The sequence below is a fragment of the Chiloscyllium plagiosum genome, unplaced genomic scaffold (genome assembly GCF_037043375.1).
Source record: "Chiloscyllium plagiosum isolate Xiang-an unplaced genomic scaffold, Cpla_swu_hap1 HiC_scaffold_2, whole genome shotgun sequence".
Lineage (NCBI taxonomy): Eukaryota > Metazoa > Chordata > Chondrichthyes > Orectolobiformes > Hemiscylliidae > Chiloscyllium > Chiloscyllium plagiosum.
Window position 1 is genome coordinate 164,672,231 of NW_028270140.1, and position 15,559 is coordinate 164,687,789.

General features: G+C 44.4%; 1 protein-coding gene across 1 annotated transcript in view; it reads right to left on the minus strand.

Annotated features, from left to right (window-relative positions):
• Positions 1–15,559, minus strand: part of nup155 (nucleoporin 155) — a 206,695-nt gene that overhangs the window by 112,575 nt on the left and 78,561 nt on the right. Inside the window, exons 11-12 of the mRNA XM_087975422.1 lie at positions 10,438–10,535; positions 7,740–7,892 (exon numbers count right to left, since the gene is read on the minus strand). Coding sequence (XP_087831548.1) covers positions 7,740–7,892; positions 10,438–10,535 — 251 coding nt within the window. The remainder of the gene's footprint in view (positions 1–7,739; positions 7,893–10,437; positions 10,536–15,559) is intronic.

Here is a 15,559-nt window from a genome sequence, read left to right on the forward strand (position 1 = left end):
GGATGACATGTTCAGAGGCTACTCAAATGAAGCCATATGGGTTGAATTTACAAACTGAAACCATTGCTGGGAGTGTACTTTCGGCCCCTGACAGTCTGAAAGAATTGCAATAGCGAATATGTACATACATTTCGGGAAAATGTACAAGTAATAAGGTAGTGAGAATAGTGGATTGCAATTTCCCCAACATTAACTGGAGTGATCACAGTGTGAAAGGTTTAGAGGGAGCAGAATTCGTTAAATGCATCCATGAGAAGTTTCTAAGCCAGTATATAGAAGGCCTTACAAGTCAGGGGGTGGTCCTGCACTTAATTTTAGGTATTGAAGCTGGTAAAGTGGGGTAGTACTTTGGAGACAGCGACCAACTCTGTTAGATTCAAGATTGTAATAAAAAGGGCAAGGATAGGCCTGAAATCAAAGTTCTAAACTGGGATACGGCTGATTTTAACAGAATCAGGTATAATTTGGCCACAGTGGACGAGGAATCTATATTTTCAAGTAAAGCCATCTCAGAACAGTGGGATGCATTCAGAAGGAAATATGGCAAGTAGAACCAACATGATCCAATAAACTAAAAGGGGAAGACACTGGGGAAGACACGAGCAGTCTCCCAGATGTAATAGTGGCTGAAGGACTTGAACTGAAAGGAATTAATATTAGGCAGGAAATGGTGTTGGAGAGACTGTGAGGTCTGAAGGCTGATAAGTCCCCGGGACCTGATGGTCTACATCCCAGGGTACTGAGGGAGGTGGCTCTAGAATTCGTGGATGCATTGGTGATCATTTTCCAATGTTCTATAGATTCAGGAACAGTTCCTTCGGATTGGAGGGTGGATAATGTTGTACCACTTTTTAAGAAAGGAGGGAGAGAGAAAGCAGGAAATTATAGACCAGTTAGTCTGACCTCAGTGGTGGGAAAGATGCTGGAGTCAATTATAAAGGACGAAATTACTGTTAGCAGTAACAGGATAGGTCAGAGTCAGCATGGATTTATGAAGGGGAAATCATGCTTGACTAATCTTCTGGAATTTTTTGAGGATGTAGCTCTGAAGATGGACAAGGGAGATCCAGTGGATGTAGTGTACCTGGACTTTCAGAAAGCCTTTGATAAAGTCCCACATAGGAGGTTAGTGAGCAAAATTAGGGTGCATGATATTGGGGGCAAAATACTGACATGGATTGAAAATTGATTGGCTGACAGGAAACAAAGAGTAGTGATAAACGGCTCCATTTCAGAATGGCAGCCAGTGGTGTGCCACAGGGGTCAGTGCTGGGACCGCAGCTTTTTTACAATATACATTAATGGTATAGATGAAGGTATTAAAAGTAACATTAGCAAATTTGCTGATGACACCAAACTGGGTGGCAGGGTGAAATGTGAGGAGGATGTTAGGAGAATACAGGGTGACCTGGATAAGTTAGGTGAGTGGACAGATGCATGGCAGATGCAGTTTAATGTGGATAAATGTGTGGTTATCCACTTTGGCGGCAAGTACAGGAAGGCAGATTACTACCTAAATGGAGTCAAGTTAGGTAAAGGGGCAGAACAATGAGACCTAGATGTTCTTGTACATCAATCAATGAAAGCAAGCATGCAGGTACAGCAGGCAGTGAAGATAGGTAATAGCATGCTGGCCTTCGTAACAAGAGGAATTGAGCATAGAAGCAAAGAGGTCCTTCTGAGCTGTACAGGGCCCTGGTGAGACCGCACCTGGAATAGTGTGTGCAGTTTTGGTCTCCAAATCGGAGGAAAGAAATTTTGGCTATTGAGGGAGTGCAGCGTAGGGTCACGAGGTCAATTGCCGGAATGGCAGGACTGTCTTACACTGAAAGACTGGAGCGACTGGGCTTGTATATGCTTGAGTTTAGAAGACTGAGAAGGGATCTGATTGAGACGTATAAGATTATTAAAGGATTGGACATTCTGGATGCAGGAAGCATGTTTCCGCTGATGAACGAGTCCCGAACCAGAGGACACATCTTAAAAATAAGGGGTAGGCCATTTAAGACAGAGTTGAGGAGAAACATCTTCGCCCAGAGAGTGGTGGGTGTATGGAATGCTCTGCCCCAGAGGGCAGTGGAGGCCCAGTCTCTGGATACTTTCAAGAAAGAGTTGGATAGAGCTCTTAAGGATAGTGGGATGAAGGGTTATGGGGATAAGGCAGGAACAGGATACTGATTTAGGATGATCAGCCATGATCATAATGAATGGTGGTGCTGGCTCGAAGGGCAGAATGGCCTACTCCTGCCACTGTCTATTGTCATAAAAGAGTGGAACCATCAAATTCTGTGAACTCTAAATAAAGAGTGATATTCAGCATCAGATTAAGAGAAAATGGAGCATAACGTCTGATAGCGAGCGCTCAAAACAGCAGAAGCCCTAGACAAGTGTTCAATGTGCAAAAATGAACTTAAAAAGATTAGGACAGTGAAAAAAAACAGAAAATGACACTGGCAGGTAAAATGAAGGAACATCCTAAATTGTTTTACAGGTACATTAAGGGTAAACACAACATCGGTCAACACAACATCGTGGGCTGAAGGGCCGGTTCTGTGCTGTACCATTCTATGTTCTATGTAAAGGTTAATGAGGAGAGAAAGATGGCCCAGTAGGAACCACAGAAAGCACTTTGTAGAGCCAGAGTGTCTTTGTCGGTTTCAAAATGCATGTTCTGGGTTGATGTTCACTGATAGAACATTACAGCGCAGTACAGGCCCTTCAGCCCTCGATGTTGCGCCGACATGTCATACCAATCTGAAGCCCATCTAACCTACACTATTCCATGTACGTCCATATCGGAGGACAAAATGAGTAAACAAATCAGGGATAAGTTCAGTGCTACAAGTAAAGAAATGACCAGAGACAGAAAGGAGCTTGAGTGGTCTGACAGCCTTAAACGTTGATAAATATGCAGAGCCAGATGAAGCGTATCCCTGATTGTTCAGTGAGCCAAGGGAGGAATTAGCACCGGCCCTTGCAAAAACATCGAATTCCTCTCTGGTCATAGGAGATGTCCCAGAGGACAGGAGGACGGCCAATGCAGTTCCCATTATTCAAGAAGGGAGCAAGGGATAAACCAGGAAACTATAGGCCAGTCAGCCTAACCTGAATGGTGGGGAAATTACTGGAAGCAATTCTGATGGACAGAATTAAGTATAGGGAATGCTGGATGACTAAAGAAATTGAGGGTTTGGTTAAGAAAAAGAGGAAGCATATGTGAGGAATAGACAGCATAGATCAAGTGAATGCTTAGAATAGTAAAAAGGAAGTAGGAGTTTACTTAAGAGGGAAATCAGGAGGGCAAAAAGGGAACATGAGATAGCTTCGGCAAATAGAATTAAGGAGAATCCAAAGGGTTTTTACAACTATATTAAGGACAAAAGGGTAACTAGGGAGAGAATATGGCACCTCAAAGATCAGCAAGGCGGTCTTTGTGTGGAGCCACAGAAAATGGGGGAGATACTAAATGAGTATTTTGCATCAGTATTTACTGTGGAAAAGGATATGGAAGATATAGACTGTAGGGAAATAGATGGTGACACCTTGCAAAATGTCCAGATTACAGAGGAGGTAGTGCTGGATGTCTCAAAAAGCATAAAGGTGGATAAATCTCCAGGATCTAATCAGGTGTACCCGAGAACTCTGTGAGAAGCTGGAGAAGTGATTGCTAGGCCTCTTGCTGAGATATTTGTATCATCGATAGCCACAGGCGAGGTGCCGGAAGACTGGAGGTTGGCTAACATGGTGCCACTGTTTAAGAAGGACGGTAAGGACAAGCCAGGGAACTACAGACTGGTGAGCCTGACCTCAGTGGTGGGCAAGTTGTTGGAGGGAATCCTGGGGGACAGGATGTAAATGTATTTGGAAAGGCAAGGACTGATTAGGGATAGTCAACATGGCTTTGTGCGTGGGAAATCATGTCTCACAAACTTGATTGAGTTTTTTGAAGAAGTAACAAAGAGGATTGATGAGGGCTGAGCAGTAGATGTGATCTATATGGACTTCAGTAAGGCATTCAAAAAGGTTCCCCATGGGAGACTGATTAGCAAGGTTAGATCTCATGGAATACAGGGAGAACTAGCCATTTGGATACAGAACTGGCTCAAAGGTAGAAGACAGAGGGTGGTGGTGGAGGGTTGTTTTTCAGACTGGAGGCCTGTGACCAGTGGAGTGCCACAAGGATCGGTGCTGGATCCTCTACTTTTTGTCATTTACCTAAGTGATTTGGATGCGAGCATAAGAGGTACAGTTAGTAAGTTTGCAGATGACACCAAAATTGGAAGTGTAGTGGACAGCGAAGAGGATTACCTCAGATTACAACAGGATCTTGACCAGATGGGCCAATGGGCTGAGAAGTGGTAGATGGAGTTTAATTCAGATAAATGCAAAGTGCTACATTTCGGGGAAGCAAATCTTAGCAGGACTTATACACTTAATGGTAAGATCCTAGGGGATGTTGCTGAACAAAGTGACCTTGGAGTGCAGGTTCATAGTTCCTTGAAAGTGGAGTTGCAGGTAGATAGGATAGTGAAGGAGACATTTGGTATGCTTTCCTTTATCGGTCAGAGTATTGAGTACAGGAGTTGGGAGGTCATGTTGCGGCTGTACATGATATTCGTTAGGCCACTTTTGGAATATTGCGTGCAATTCTGGTCTCCTTCCTATCGGAAAGATGTTGTGGAACTTGAAAGGGTTCAGAAAAGATTTACAAGGATGTTGCCAGGGTTGGAGGATCTGAGCTATAGGGAGAGGATGAACCGGCTGGGGCTGTTTTCCCTGGAGCGTTGGAGGCTGAGGGGTGACCTTGTCCACGTTTATAAAATCATGTGGAGCATGGATAAGATAAATAGACAAAGTCTCTTCCCTGGGGTCGGGGAGTCCAGAACTAGAGGGCATAGGTTTAGGGTGAGAGGGGAAAAGATATAAAAGGGACCGAAGGGGCAACATTTTCACGCAGAGGATGATCCATGTATGGAATGAGCTGCCAGAGGAAGTGGTGGAGACATTTAAAAGGCATCTGGATGGGTATATGAATAGGAAGTGCTGGCAAATGGGACTAGATTAGGTTAGGATATCTGGTCGGCATGGACGAGGTGGTCGGAAATGTCTGTTTCCGTGCTGTACAGTTCCATGACTCAAAGTAGAGGATGTACCATAGAGGTCAGTGTTGGGACTTTTGCAGTTTGCGATGTATACAAATGATTTAGGCTGAAATGTAAGAGTGTTGATCAGAAAGCTTGTGGATTATACAAAAATTGGTAGGATGGCAAATAATGAGGGGGAGAGCCTTAGATTACAGGAGGACGACAGGATTAGATGGGCTGGAGTGACAGGCTTAGATGGGCTGGAGTGATAGGCTGATCAGTGCCAAATGGAATTTAATCCAGATATATGAGGTGATGCATCTGGGTCATAGAAACAAGGAGATAGTGAGGATTGAAGATGCTGGAAAAGTCAGACTCGATAAAGTGTCACGCTAAAAAAAGCACACCAAGTCAGGCAGTATCTGAGAAGCAACAGAGTAGACATTTCAGGCTTAACCCTTTATCAGGGCTGTGGAGGGGGCTGGGAAATCGGTGGGGGGAGTGGGGGGGGTGAGGCTAACAAAGGAAGTTGGAATGGCAATAGTTGGGTGAAGTTAGTAAGTTATTGTGATAGGAACTATGGAGTGGATAGGTGGCAGGGAAGAGGGACAGGCAGGAAATGTCAAGAGACCAGAGGTTGGAACTGAGAGGGGGTGGGGAGGGGCGATTTGGAAACTGGTGAATTCAACGTTGAGGCAGTTGTCGGCTCCCAAGGCGGAAGATGAGGTGCTCCTCTTCCAGTTTACAGCTAGCCATGTTTCTGCTGTGGAGGAGGCCCAGAATGGATGTCACTGGGGGGAGAGGGGGAGGTGCGATGGGCAGGGGTTTGAAATGGTTGGCCACTGGAAGGCGGGGTTGGTTGGTGTGTATGGACAAGAGACATTCCCTGAACTATTCCAGAAGTTTGCACTCGGTCCCTCCAATGTAGAGGAGACCACATTGAGAGCAACGGATCGGAATGCATAATAAATGGTAGGACCCTGGAAACCAATTCTGGTCACCACACTGAAGGAAGAATGTGACTGAAATGGAGAGGTTGCAAAGGCGAGTTACCTGGATGATGCCTGGTACGGAGTATTTCAGCCACGAGGAGAGGCTATTTCTCCTTGGAGCAGAGAAGTGTAGGAGAATCTCATACACTTCAATCTTTGATGCCTGAGGGGCATGGATTAGATTTAGGCTTAGAGTTAACTTCTGTCTCCCTTCAGTGAAAGGTCATTAGCAAGAGGGCATAATTTTCATAGGCGGGTGGTTCACAGGAAATTTGAGGAAAACTGATTTCACCCAATGGGTGACCGATGTTTGGAATGCACTTCCTGGAAGGGTAATCGATGCAGGAAATTTCACAACCTTTAAAGAGGACTTGGATGAATATCTATGGGATGAGTGTGACAAAGTAGGACAAGTCCCATCACCAAACCATCATCTCCCAGACCATGTACACAACCTCATCACCTCAGGGGATCTCCCACCCACTGCTTCCAACCTCATAGTTCGGGAACCCCACACCACACGGTTCTACCTCCTACCCAAGATTCACAAGCCTGACTGCCCCTGCCGACCTAATGTCTCGGCCTGCTCCTGCCCCACCAACCTCATCTCCACATACCTTGATACTGTCCTTTCTCCTCTGGTCCAGGAACTTTCCACATATGTTCGGGACACCACCTACGCCCTCCAACTCCTCCAAGACTTTCGCTTCCCTGGCCCCCAAAGCCTTATCTTCACAATGGACATCCAGTCCCTATACACCTCTATCACTATGATGTGGGCCTCCAAGACTTCCATTTCTTCCTCTCCCAACTTCCCCATCAGTACCCTTCCACCAACAATCTCATTCGTTTCGCCGAACTGATACTCACCCTCAATAATTTCTCCTTTGAATCCTCCCACTTCCTCCAAACCAAAGGGGTAGCCATGGGCATCTGCCTCAGCTACGCCTGTTTTTTTTGGTCAGTCACCCCTCCCCCATTTATCTCTCCACCCCCCTTGGCTCACAAGCCTTATTCCTGATGAAGGGCTTTTTGCCTGAAATATCGGTTCTTCTGCTCCTCAGGTGCTGCCTGACCTGCTGTGCTTTTCCAGCACCACACTCTCGACTCAAGTCTAGGTACGTCTGGTGGAACAGACTCAAAGGAGTGAAAGGGCTATTCTGTACTGTGATTCTTTGACCACTGGTTAGACTAGCATCTTCTACCGATCCCTAATTGCCCAGAAGGCAGTTAAGAGTCATTACATTGGAAGTCACATGAGAAGCAGAAGGGAAAGGGGAGCTGAGGCAGAAGATCAGCCATGATCACAATCAATGGCAGAGCAGATTCCAGATATCTGTTTATGCTCTTAACTGAGATCCATGCCACTGCACCAATTCAATGACCTTCAACTATCATCATACAGAGATCCAAAAGCAATGTCAATGTCAGAATGTGCAGTCTGTTTGCAGGATTGATAAAGATAACCTACTCACAGCAACTGACATCAGATATCAGTTCAGAATCCCAACATACTAACCACACAATATCCATTTCAGACTGACCCTACAGGCTATGATGACCCTTTGGCAAGGCGCAAGTATCACTCTGGTTTTGGAAAATGTTCTACACAGCAGATAATTAACAGAGGACACTGCTGTAGTTTCACCTGTGACAGACATACCTTTGGTGTAAAGAGCTTTGTGAACTTTGGAGGGCCTCTGAGGAGTAGCTGAGGCAGAAAATCCTGGAGGCAGACGGACATGTACAAGCACCAGTACACTGGGCCGTACACCTGGGTGCTTGAAGGGCATAGTGCTGAAATACAGTCGAACACCTGGACCCAAGAAAAGACAACAGTCAGTGCAGTTAGACAACAGATTACTATGGAGAGAGAGCAGTCAGTGCAGCTAAACAATGGAATATTGCTGGACAGCAGGCATTGTCACGTCACAGTACTACTGACCAGCTTCCTTTGGTTGGGGAGTTTCGAAGCAGGGGGACATTTAAAAATATGGGGGATAGCACTTAAGTCCAAGATGAAGACAATTTATTTTTACTCATGATGGCTGTAAACCTTAGGAATTCTGTAGCACAGAGAACTATGGAAGCTCAGTCTTTGACTATACTTAATGTAGAGATTGAGATTTCTGAGCACCAATGTGCAGAGGGTTGTGGGAATGGGGTGTGTAAAGGCATTCGAAAAGTTCAATGAGCCATGATAATAGTGAATGGCCTACTCCTGTTTCTATTTTGCTATGTTCCTATGTCAGTGCAGTTAGATGTGGACAAACAGAGACAGTAATCTGCATGGCTTGATGATAGACTCATCTAAAGGCAGCAGTGAACCAAATGTAGAGACAGCAGCCTGTGAATTAGACTATGGATCAATGCAGAGGCATCACGACAAGAAAGGAGGTCATACATTTTGTATAAAACTAAAACAGAACGCTTACAAAGTGGCCAGAAATAGTTATTATACAATGGACATCATGGCTGTACCACAAAAAAAATGAATTCCTACACTGGCCCCACTTTCCCACAATGGGCTCACAGTTTGAATGTTATGACAAAAAATCTTAAGAATGGGAAATATTAAAACAACAGCAAAAGAGGACCAAGAAACTGGTAAGGAAGAAATTGTTTCTTATCTCAGTTCTAAATGGCCGACACTGATCCTTAAAGGACTACTCCTATTTCTGGACTCCCTGGTCATTGAGAACATTCTTCCTGCATTGACCCTGTTTGGTTCTGTTTGAAGTTTATTGCTTCCTATGAAGATTCCCCCAACCCATTCTTCTGAACTCCAGATCAAATCTTTCGCCTGCCATCCCAGCCTGATAAACTTTTGTTGCATTCCCTCCATACCTAGGTTTAACTTGGAGGTCTGATTGTCCTGTATTACAATCAGCAGCGATCATTATAATACTAAGGTGAGATCAGCAATTCTCTCTTCCTCTGACATCCCCCATAAGCTTAAGGAAGACAAGAAAATTATGCCAGCACCTTGACTATATTCCTTCAAGTCACTCAGCATTCTCACCTAGATGCATCTCATCTGGTAAAGATCAGCAAGTCTGGCAGCATCTATGGAGAGTAATCAGAGTTAATACTTTGGCTCAAAAGACCCTTCCTCAGAACACCTCTGCACAAGAGTCATTTGACCTGAAACATTAACGCTGATTTCTCTCCATAGATGCTGCCAGATCTGCAGAGCTTTTCCAACAACTTCGATTTTTGTTTCTGATTGACAGCATCTGGAGTTCTTTAGTTTGCATCTCATCTGGTTTTGGTGACTTTAAACAAAGTACAGACAAACTTATCTCATACATTCCCCTTTATCAATTTTTAGCCCATTCTGTATTGCAACACTCTCTCCTTTCAACTCTTCCACAATGACTTAAACAATATCTCCATCCTTGCTCAAGAAAAATGCAAAGCACTCATTTGATACCTCAATAATTTCCACTACCTCCATTAGGGAAATTCATTTTTTTCTTCTCAGTTCAATCCACTCTGCCTTCGCCACATTTTCACTACTCAGATAGTGTTCCCACCTCTCTTTATAGGATTGTCTACAAATTTATTCATGATTTCAATCACCTCTATCAAGTATTTTTAAAAACTTACTCTGCTCTCAGGAGAACAATTATTGTTTATTCAGTATATCTACGTAACTAAAGAATTTATTGATTGAACTATTCAGTAAACTATTTTGCACGCTCTCCAAGGTGTTCACACCATTTGGTTGCAGAATGAAACATAGCACAGTCCCTACTGATCAGTTTTGGTGATTTCAAACATAACTACATTCACTGTGAAAACATCACCCACTCTCTTTAAATAATGGCAATCTGGCATCAAAAACTCAGTACTCCCTCATTATTGTATCTCAGAGGCATCATAATTTACTCAATTCCTGAACATGAGCACTACACTCAATGAATTAACCAATGTTGCACTGAACACCAGTAAAAACACTAGTACACAGGGCAGCACGATGACTCTGGTTAACACTGATGCTTCACAGTTCCAGAGACCCAAGTTCAATTCCACCCTTGGGTGACTGTCTGTGTGAGTTGTTTGCACATTCCCAGTGTCTGCTTGGGTTTCCGCTGGGTGCTCCGGTTTCCTCTCACAGTTCAAAGATGTGCAGATTAGATGGATTCGCTGTGAAAAATTGCCCACATAGGTATCTAGAATTGAGCAAGCTAGGTGGATTAGCCATGGGAAATGCAAGGTTACAGGGGTAGGGATAGTAGGGGTGGGATTAGATGGGATGCTGTTTGGATGGTCAGTACAGACTCAATGGCCCATTTCCATACTGTAGGAATTCTATGATTCTACTACATTCCACAAATTAACCAACTCTATCTTCTCACCTGCATGTGTCACAGCTAGCAGGTGGCAATCCACGGACTCTGAGCTCTCAATAACTGCTATGTGAACAATCGGTTTGAACACAGCTCGATCGATGGTTCTGAGAAAAACAAAAGGATCATTGAGAAGAAATAGCAACACTGTATTTCTAAAGCAAGAATATCCCAGAGACTGATGGGATACTCACATCACAAATCCCAGAGTGTTAGAATATGCATCCATCATAAATATCCCAGAAATTACATATAGACACGCAGAAATATCCCAGAAAGTATAAATGCACACACACAGGGATATTCCAAAAAGTATTAGGCATAATGCGCGAATGCCTCATAAAGTGTGAAGGGAGTTCTGCAAGTACAGGTCATTCTGCTATAAAGCCCACTTCATTAACGCGAAATCGCTGTCATGCAACTGACCAATTGGGGACACTGTTTCCATGGTGTATCTATTAAAACGAGTGTTGGCTGTGACTCGATTACATCACCAACACTTTAAGCCCTGCTTCTAAACCATGATTTTTCTATAATGTGGAGTTGCACAAGAACGCAGCCATTGTGTTATAGAAGAACCACCTGTTATAGAGAGTAGAACCCAGAAACACCTCAGTGAAGGGACAGCCTGTTGGAACGGAGATTAGGAGGAATGTTTTCAGCCAAAGGGTGGTGAATCTGTGGAACTCATTGCCACAGAAGGCTATGAACACCACGTGATTGAGTGTATTGAAGACAGACACAGATAGGTGTGTGTGTGTCTGTGTGAGAGAGGGAGAGAGAGAAATATCCCAGATAGTACATTCACACACACAGGCATATCCCAACAAGGATTTGCACACACATAGGAATACTCAACAGTGTGCACATACATACCAACTCAAATAAACTAGAGAAGGGAGATAAAACAAGTGCAGGTCATTCAGCCTATCAGACTTTGTCATTTAATATGATCAAAGCTCATCATCCACTTCAATGTCTTTTTATCAAATAACAAGGTCATAAAAGAAGGAAAAGGAGGATAACATGGTGAGGTCGGCTCACTAATAAGAGATGAAATGACTAGCAAGATACTAAGAAGCTCAGAGGAACAGAGGAACTTTGTTGTGCTTGACCACAGGCCCTTGGAGGCAACAGGCCAGGTTAATTGAAAAATTAAGACACTTAGAAGATATTTTCCTTTATCAGAGAGAAAGTGAGGACAGCAGATACTGGAGATCAGAGTTGTGATAGGTCAGAGGGGAGTGGATAGGCAGGAAGGAAGATGGACAGGTAGGACAGTTCAAGAGGGTGGTGACAAGTTGGAAGTCTGGATCTGCAATGAGGTGGGGGATGGGGAAATTGGTAAAGTCAACGCTGATGCCATATGGTTGGAGGGTACAAAGATGAGGCATTCTTCCTCCAGTCGATAAAGTCAATGTATGCCTCGTAAGTCAAAGCATACATTATAAGTGCTGGAAGGTTATGCTGAAGTTGTACTGGATTTAGATTAGGCTACAGCTGGACTACTATGTGCAGTTCTGGTCATTACACTGTAGGAAGGGTGTGATTATACTGAGCGGTGTTCAGAAAAGGATCACTGGGATGCTGCCTCGGATGGAGCAGTTTAGCTATGGTCAGAGTCATGTTGCTTTCTTCAGAGCAGAAAAGGCTGATTGAACATAGAACAGCACAGCACAATACAGGCCCTTCAGCCTTCAGTGGTGTGCTGACCTTTTATCCTACTTGAAGGTCAAACTAACCGACATACCCTTCATCGTATTATCATCTATATACCCATCCAAGAGTCGAGTTTAAATCTCCCTCATGTATCTGACTCTACTACAACCAAAGGCAGTGCATTCCACACACTGTGCAAAGAACTGACATCTCTCCTAAACCTCCCTCCAATCACCTTAAAATTATGCCCCTTCGTGATAATCATTTCTGCCCTGGGAAAAAGTCTCTGGCTATCCACTCTATGCCTCTCATCATCATGTACACCTTTATCAAGTAATCTCTCATCCTTTTTCACTCCAATGAGAAAAGCCCTTGTTTCCTCAACCTTTCTTCATAAGACATACTTTCCAGTCCAGGCAGCATCCTGGTAAATCTCCTCTGCACCCTGTCTAAACCTTCCACATCCTTCCTATAATGAGGTGACCAGAACTGAACACAATATTCCAAGTGTGGTCTAATCAGGTCTCCACAGAGCTGCAGGGTAACCTCACGGGTTCTTAAACTCAATCTCCCTGAGCATGAAAGCCAACACATCATACAACTTCTGAACAAACCTATCAACTTGGGTGGCAACTTTGAGAGTTCTATGGACATGGACCCCAAGATCCCTCTGGAAAGGGAGCGTACATAAGGTCTAGGCAGCTAAAAACAGTTTGGGCCCTGGAGGAATATCGGAAGAGTAGGACAAGTCTTCAACAAGGAATCAAGTGGGCTAAAAGGGGTCATGAAATAGCTTTAGCGAGCAGAATTAAGGAGAATCCCAATTCATTTTATTCTTATATAAGAAGCAAGAGGGGAACTAGAGAAAGGATTGGTTCACAAAAGGATAAGGAAGGAAGGCTGTGTGTCAAACCTGAGAGAATGGGTGAGATTCTGAATGATTACTTTGCATCAGTGTTCACTGAGGAGAGGGACATGATGAATGTTGAGATTAGAGATAGAAGTTTGATTAGTCTGGATCACGTTGATATAGATAGGGAAGATGTGTTGGGTAGAGGTTATTAAGGTGGACAAACCCCCAGGACCAGAGGATAGACAAGTCCCCCGGGCCTGACGGGATATATCCTAGGATTATGTGGGAAGCAAGAGAGGAAATTGCAGTACCGTTGGCAATGATCTTCTCGTCTTCACTGGCAACGGGGGTGGTACCAGGGGACTGGAGAGTAGCGAATGTTGTGCCCCTGTTCAAAAAAGGGAATAGGGATAACCCCGGGAATTACAGGCCTGTTAGTCTTACTTCTGTGGTAGGCAAAGTAATGGAAAGGGTACTGAGGGATAGGATTTATGAGTATCTGGAAAGACACTGCTTGATTAGGGACAGCCAGCACGGATTTGTGAAGGGTAGGTCTTGCCTTACAAGTCTTATTGAATTCTTCAAGGAGGTGACCAAGCATGTGGATGAGGGTAGAGCAGTGGATGTAGTGTACATGGATTTTAGTAAGGCATTTGATAAGGTTCCCCATGGTAGGCTTATGCGGAAAGTCAGGAGGCATGGGATAGAGGGAAATTTGGCCAATTGGATAGAAAACTGGCTAACCGGTCGAAGGCAGAGAGTGGTGGTAGATGGTAAATATTCAGCCTGGAGCCCAGTTACAAGTGGAGTTCCGCAGGGATCAGTTCTGGGTCCTCTGCTGTTTGTAATTTTTATTAATGACTTAGATGAGGGAGTCGAAGGGTGGATCAGTAAATTTGCAGATGATACGAAGATAGGTGGAGTTGTGGACAGTGAGGAGGGCTGTTGTCGGCTGCAGAGGGACTTAGATATGATGCAGAGCTGGGCTGAGGAGTGGCAGATGGAGTTCAACCCTGCCAAGTGTGAGGTTGTCCATTTTGGAAGAACAAATAAGAATGCGGAATACAGGGTTAATGGTAGGGTTCTTAGTCAGGTGGAGGAACAGAGGGATCTTGGGGTCTATGTACATAGATCTTTGAAGGTTGCCACTCAGGTGGATAGAGTTTGTAAGAAGGCCTATGGAGTATTATCGTTCATGAGCAGAGGGATTGAATTCAAGAGTCGTGAAGTGATGTTGCAGCTGTACAGGACTTTGGTTAGGCCACAGTTGGAGTACTGTGTGCAGTTCTGGTCGCCTCACTTTAGGAAAGATGTGGAAGCTTTGGAGAGGGTGCAGAGAAGATTTACCAGGATGTTGCCTGGAATGGAGAGGAAGTCGTACGAGGATAGGTTGAGAGTTCTCGGCCTTTTCTCGTTGGAACGGCGAAGGATGAGGGGTGACTTGATAGAGGTTTATAAGATGATCAGAGGAATAGATAGAGTAGACAGTCAGAAACTTTTTCCCCGGGTACAACAGAGTGTTACAAGGGGACATAAATTTAAGGTGAAGGGTGGAAGGTATAGGGGAGATGTCAGGGGTGGGTTCTTTACCCAGAGAGTGGTGGGGGCATGGAATGCGCTGCCCGTGGGAGTGGTAGAGTCGGAATCATTGGCGACCTTTAAGCGGCATTTGGATAGGTACATGGATGGGTACTTAATCTAGGTTAGAAGTTCGGCACAACATCGTGGGCCGAAGGGCCTGTTCTGTGCTGTATTGTTCTATGTTCAATGAATCTATCCTCGGTAGCTGAGGGAGGAGAGCGAGGAAATAGCTGGGGCCCTGACAGATATCTTTGCGGCATCCTTAAATACAGGTGAGGTGGCGGAGGACTGCGAAGTTGCTCATGTTGTACAAGAAGGGTAGTAGGGATATTCTGGGTAACTACAGACCAGTGAGCCTGACGTCAGTGGTGGGAAAGTTGCTGGAGAAGGGACTGAGGGATAAGGTCTATCTATATTTGGAAAAGAATGGGCTTATCAGTGATAGGCAACATGGTTTTGTGTCTTACCAACTTAATAGAGTTCTTCGAGGAAGTGATCAAGTTGATTGATGAAGGAAGGGCTGTTGATGTCATATACATGGACTTTAGTAAGGCATTTGATAAGGTTCCCCATGGTAAACTAATAGAGAAAAAGTCAGGATGGTGTGCAGGATGTTCTAGCTAGGTGGATAAGGAACTGGTTGAGCAACAGGAGACAGAGAGTAGTAGTTGAACGTAGTTTCTCGAAATGGAGAAAGGTAACCAGTGGTGTTCCACAGGGGTCAGTGTTGGGGCCACTGTTGTTTGTAATATACATAAATGATCGAGAAGAGGGCACTGCTGGTATGATCAGCAAGTTTGCAGATGACATGAAGATTAGTGGAGTAGCAGAAAGCATTAGGGACTGTCAAAGAATACAGGAGGGTATAGATAGCCTGGAGAGTTGGGCGGAGAAGGAGGAATTCAATCCAGGCAAATGTGAGGTGATGCATTTAGGAAAGTAATTCTAGAGCGAATTATACAATGAACGGAAGAGCCTTGGGAAAAGTTGATGGGCAGAGAGATCTGGGAGTGCAGGTCCATTGTACCCTGAAGGTTG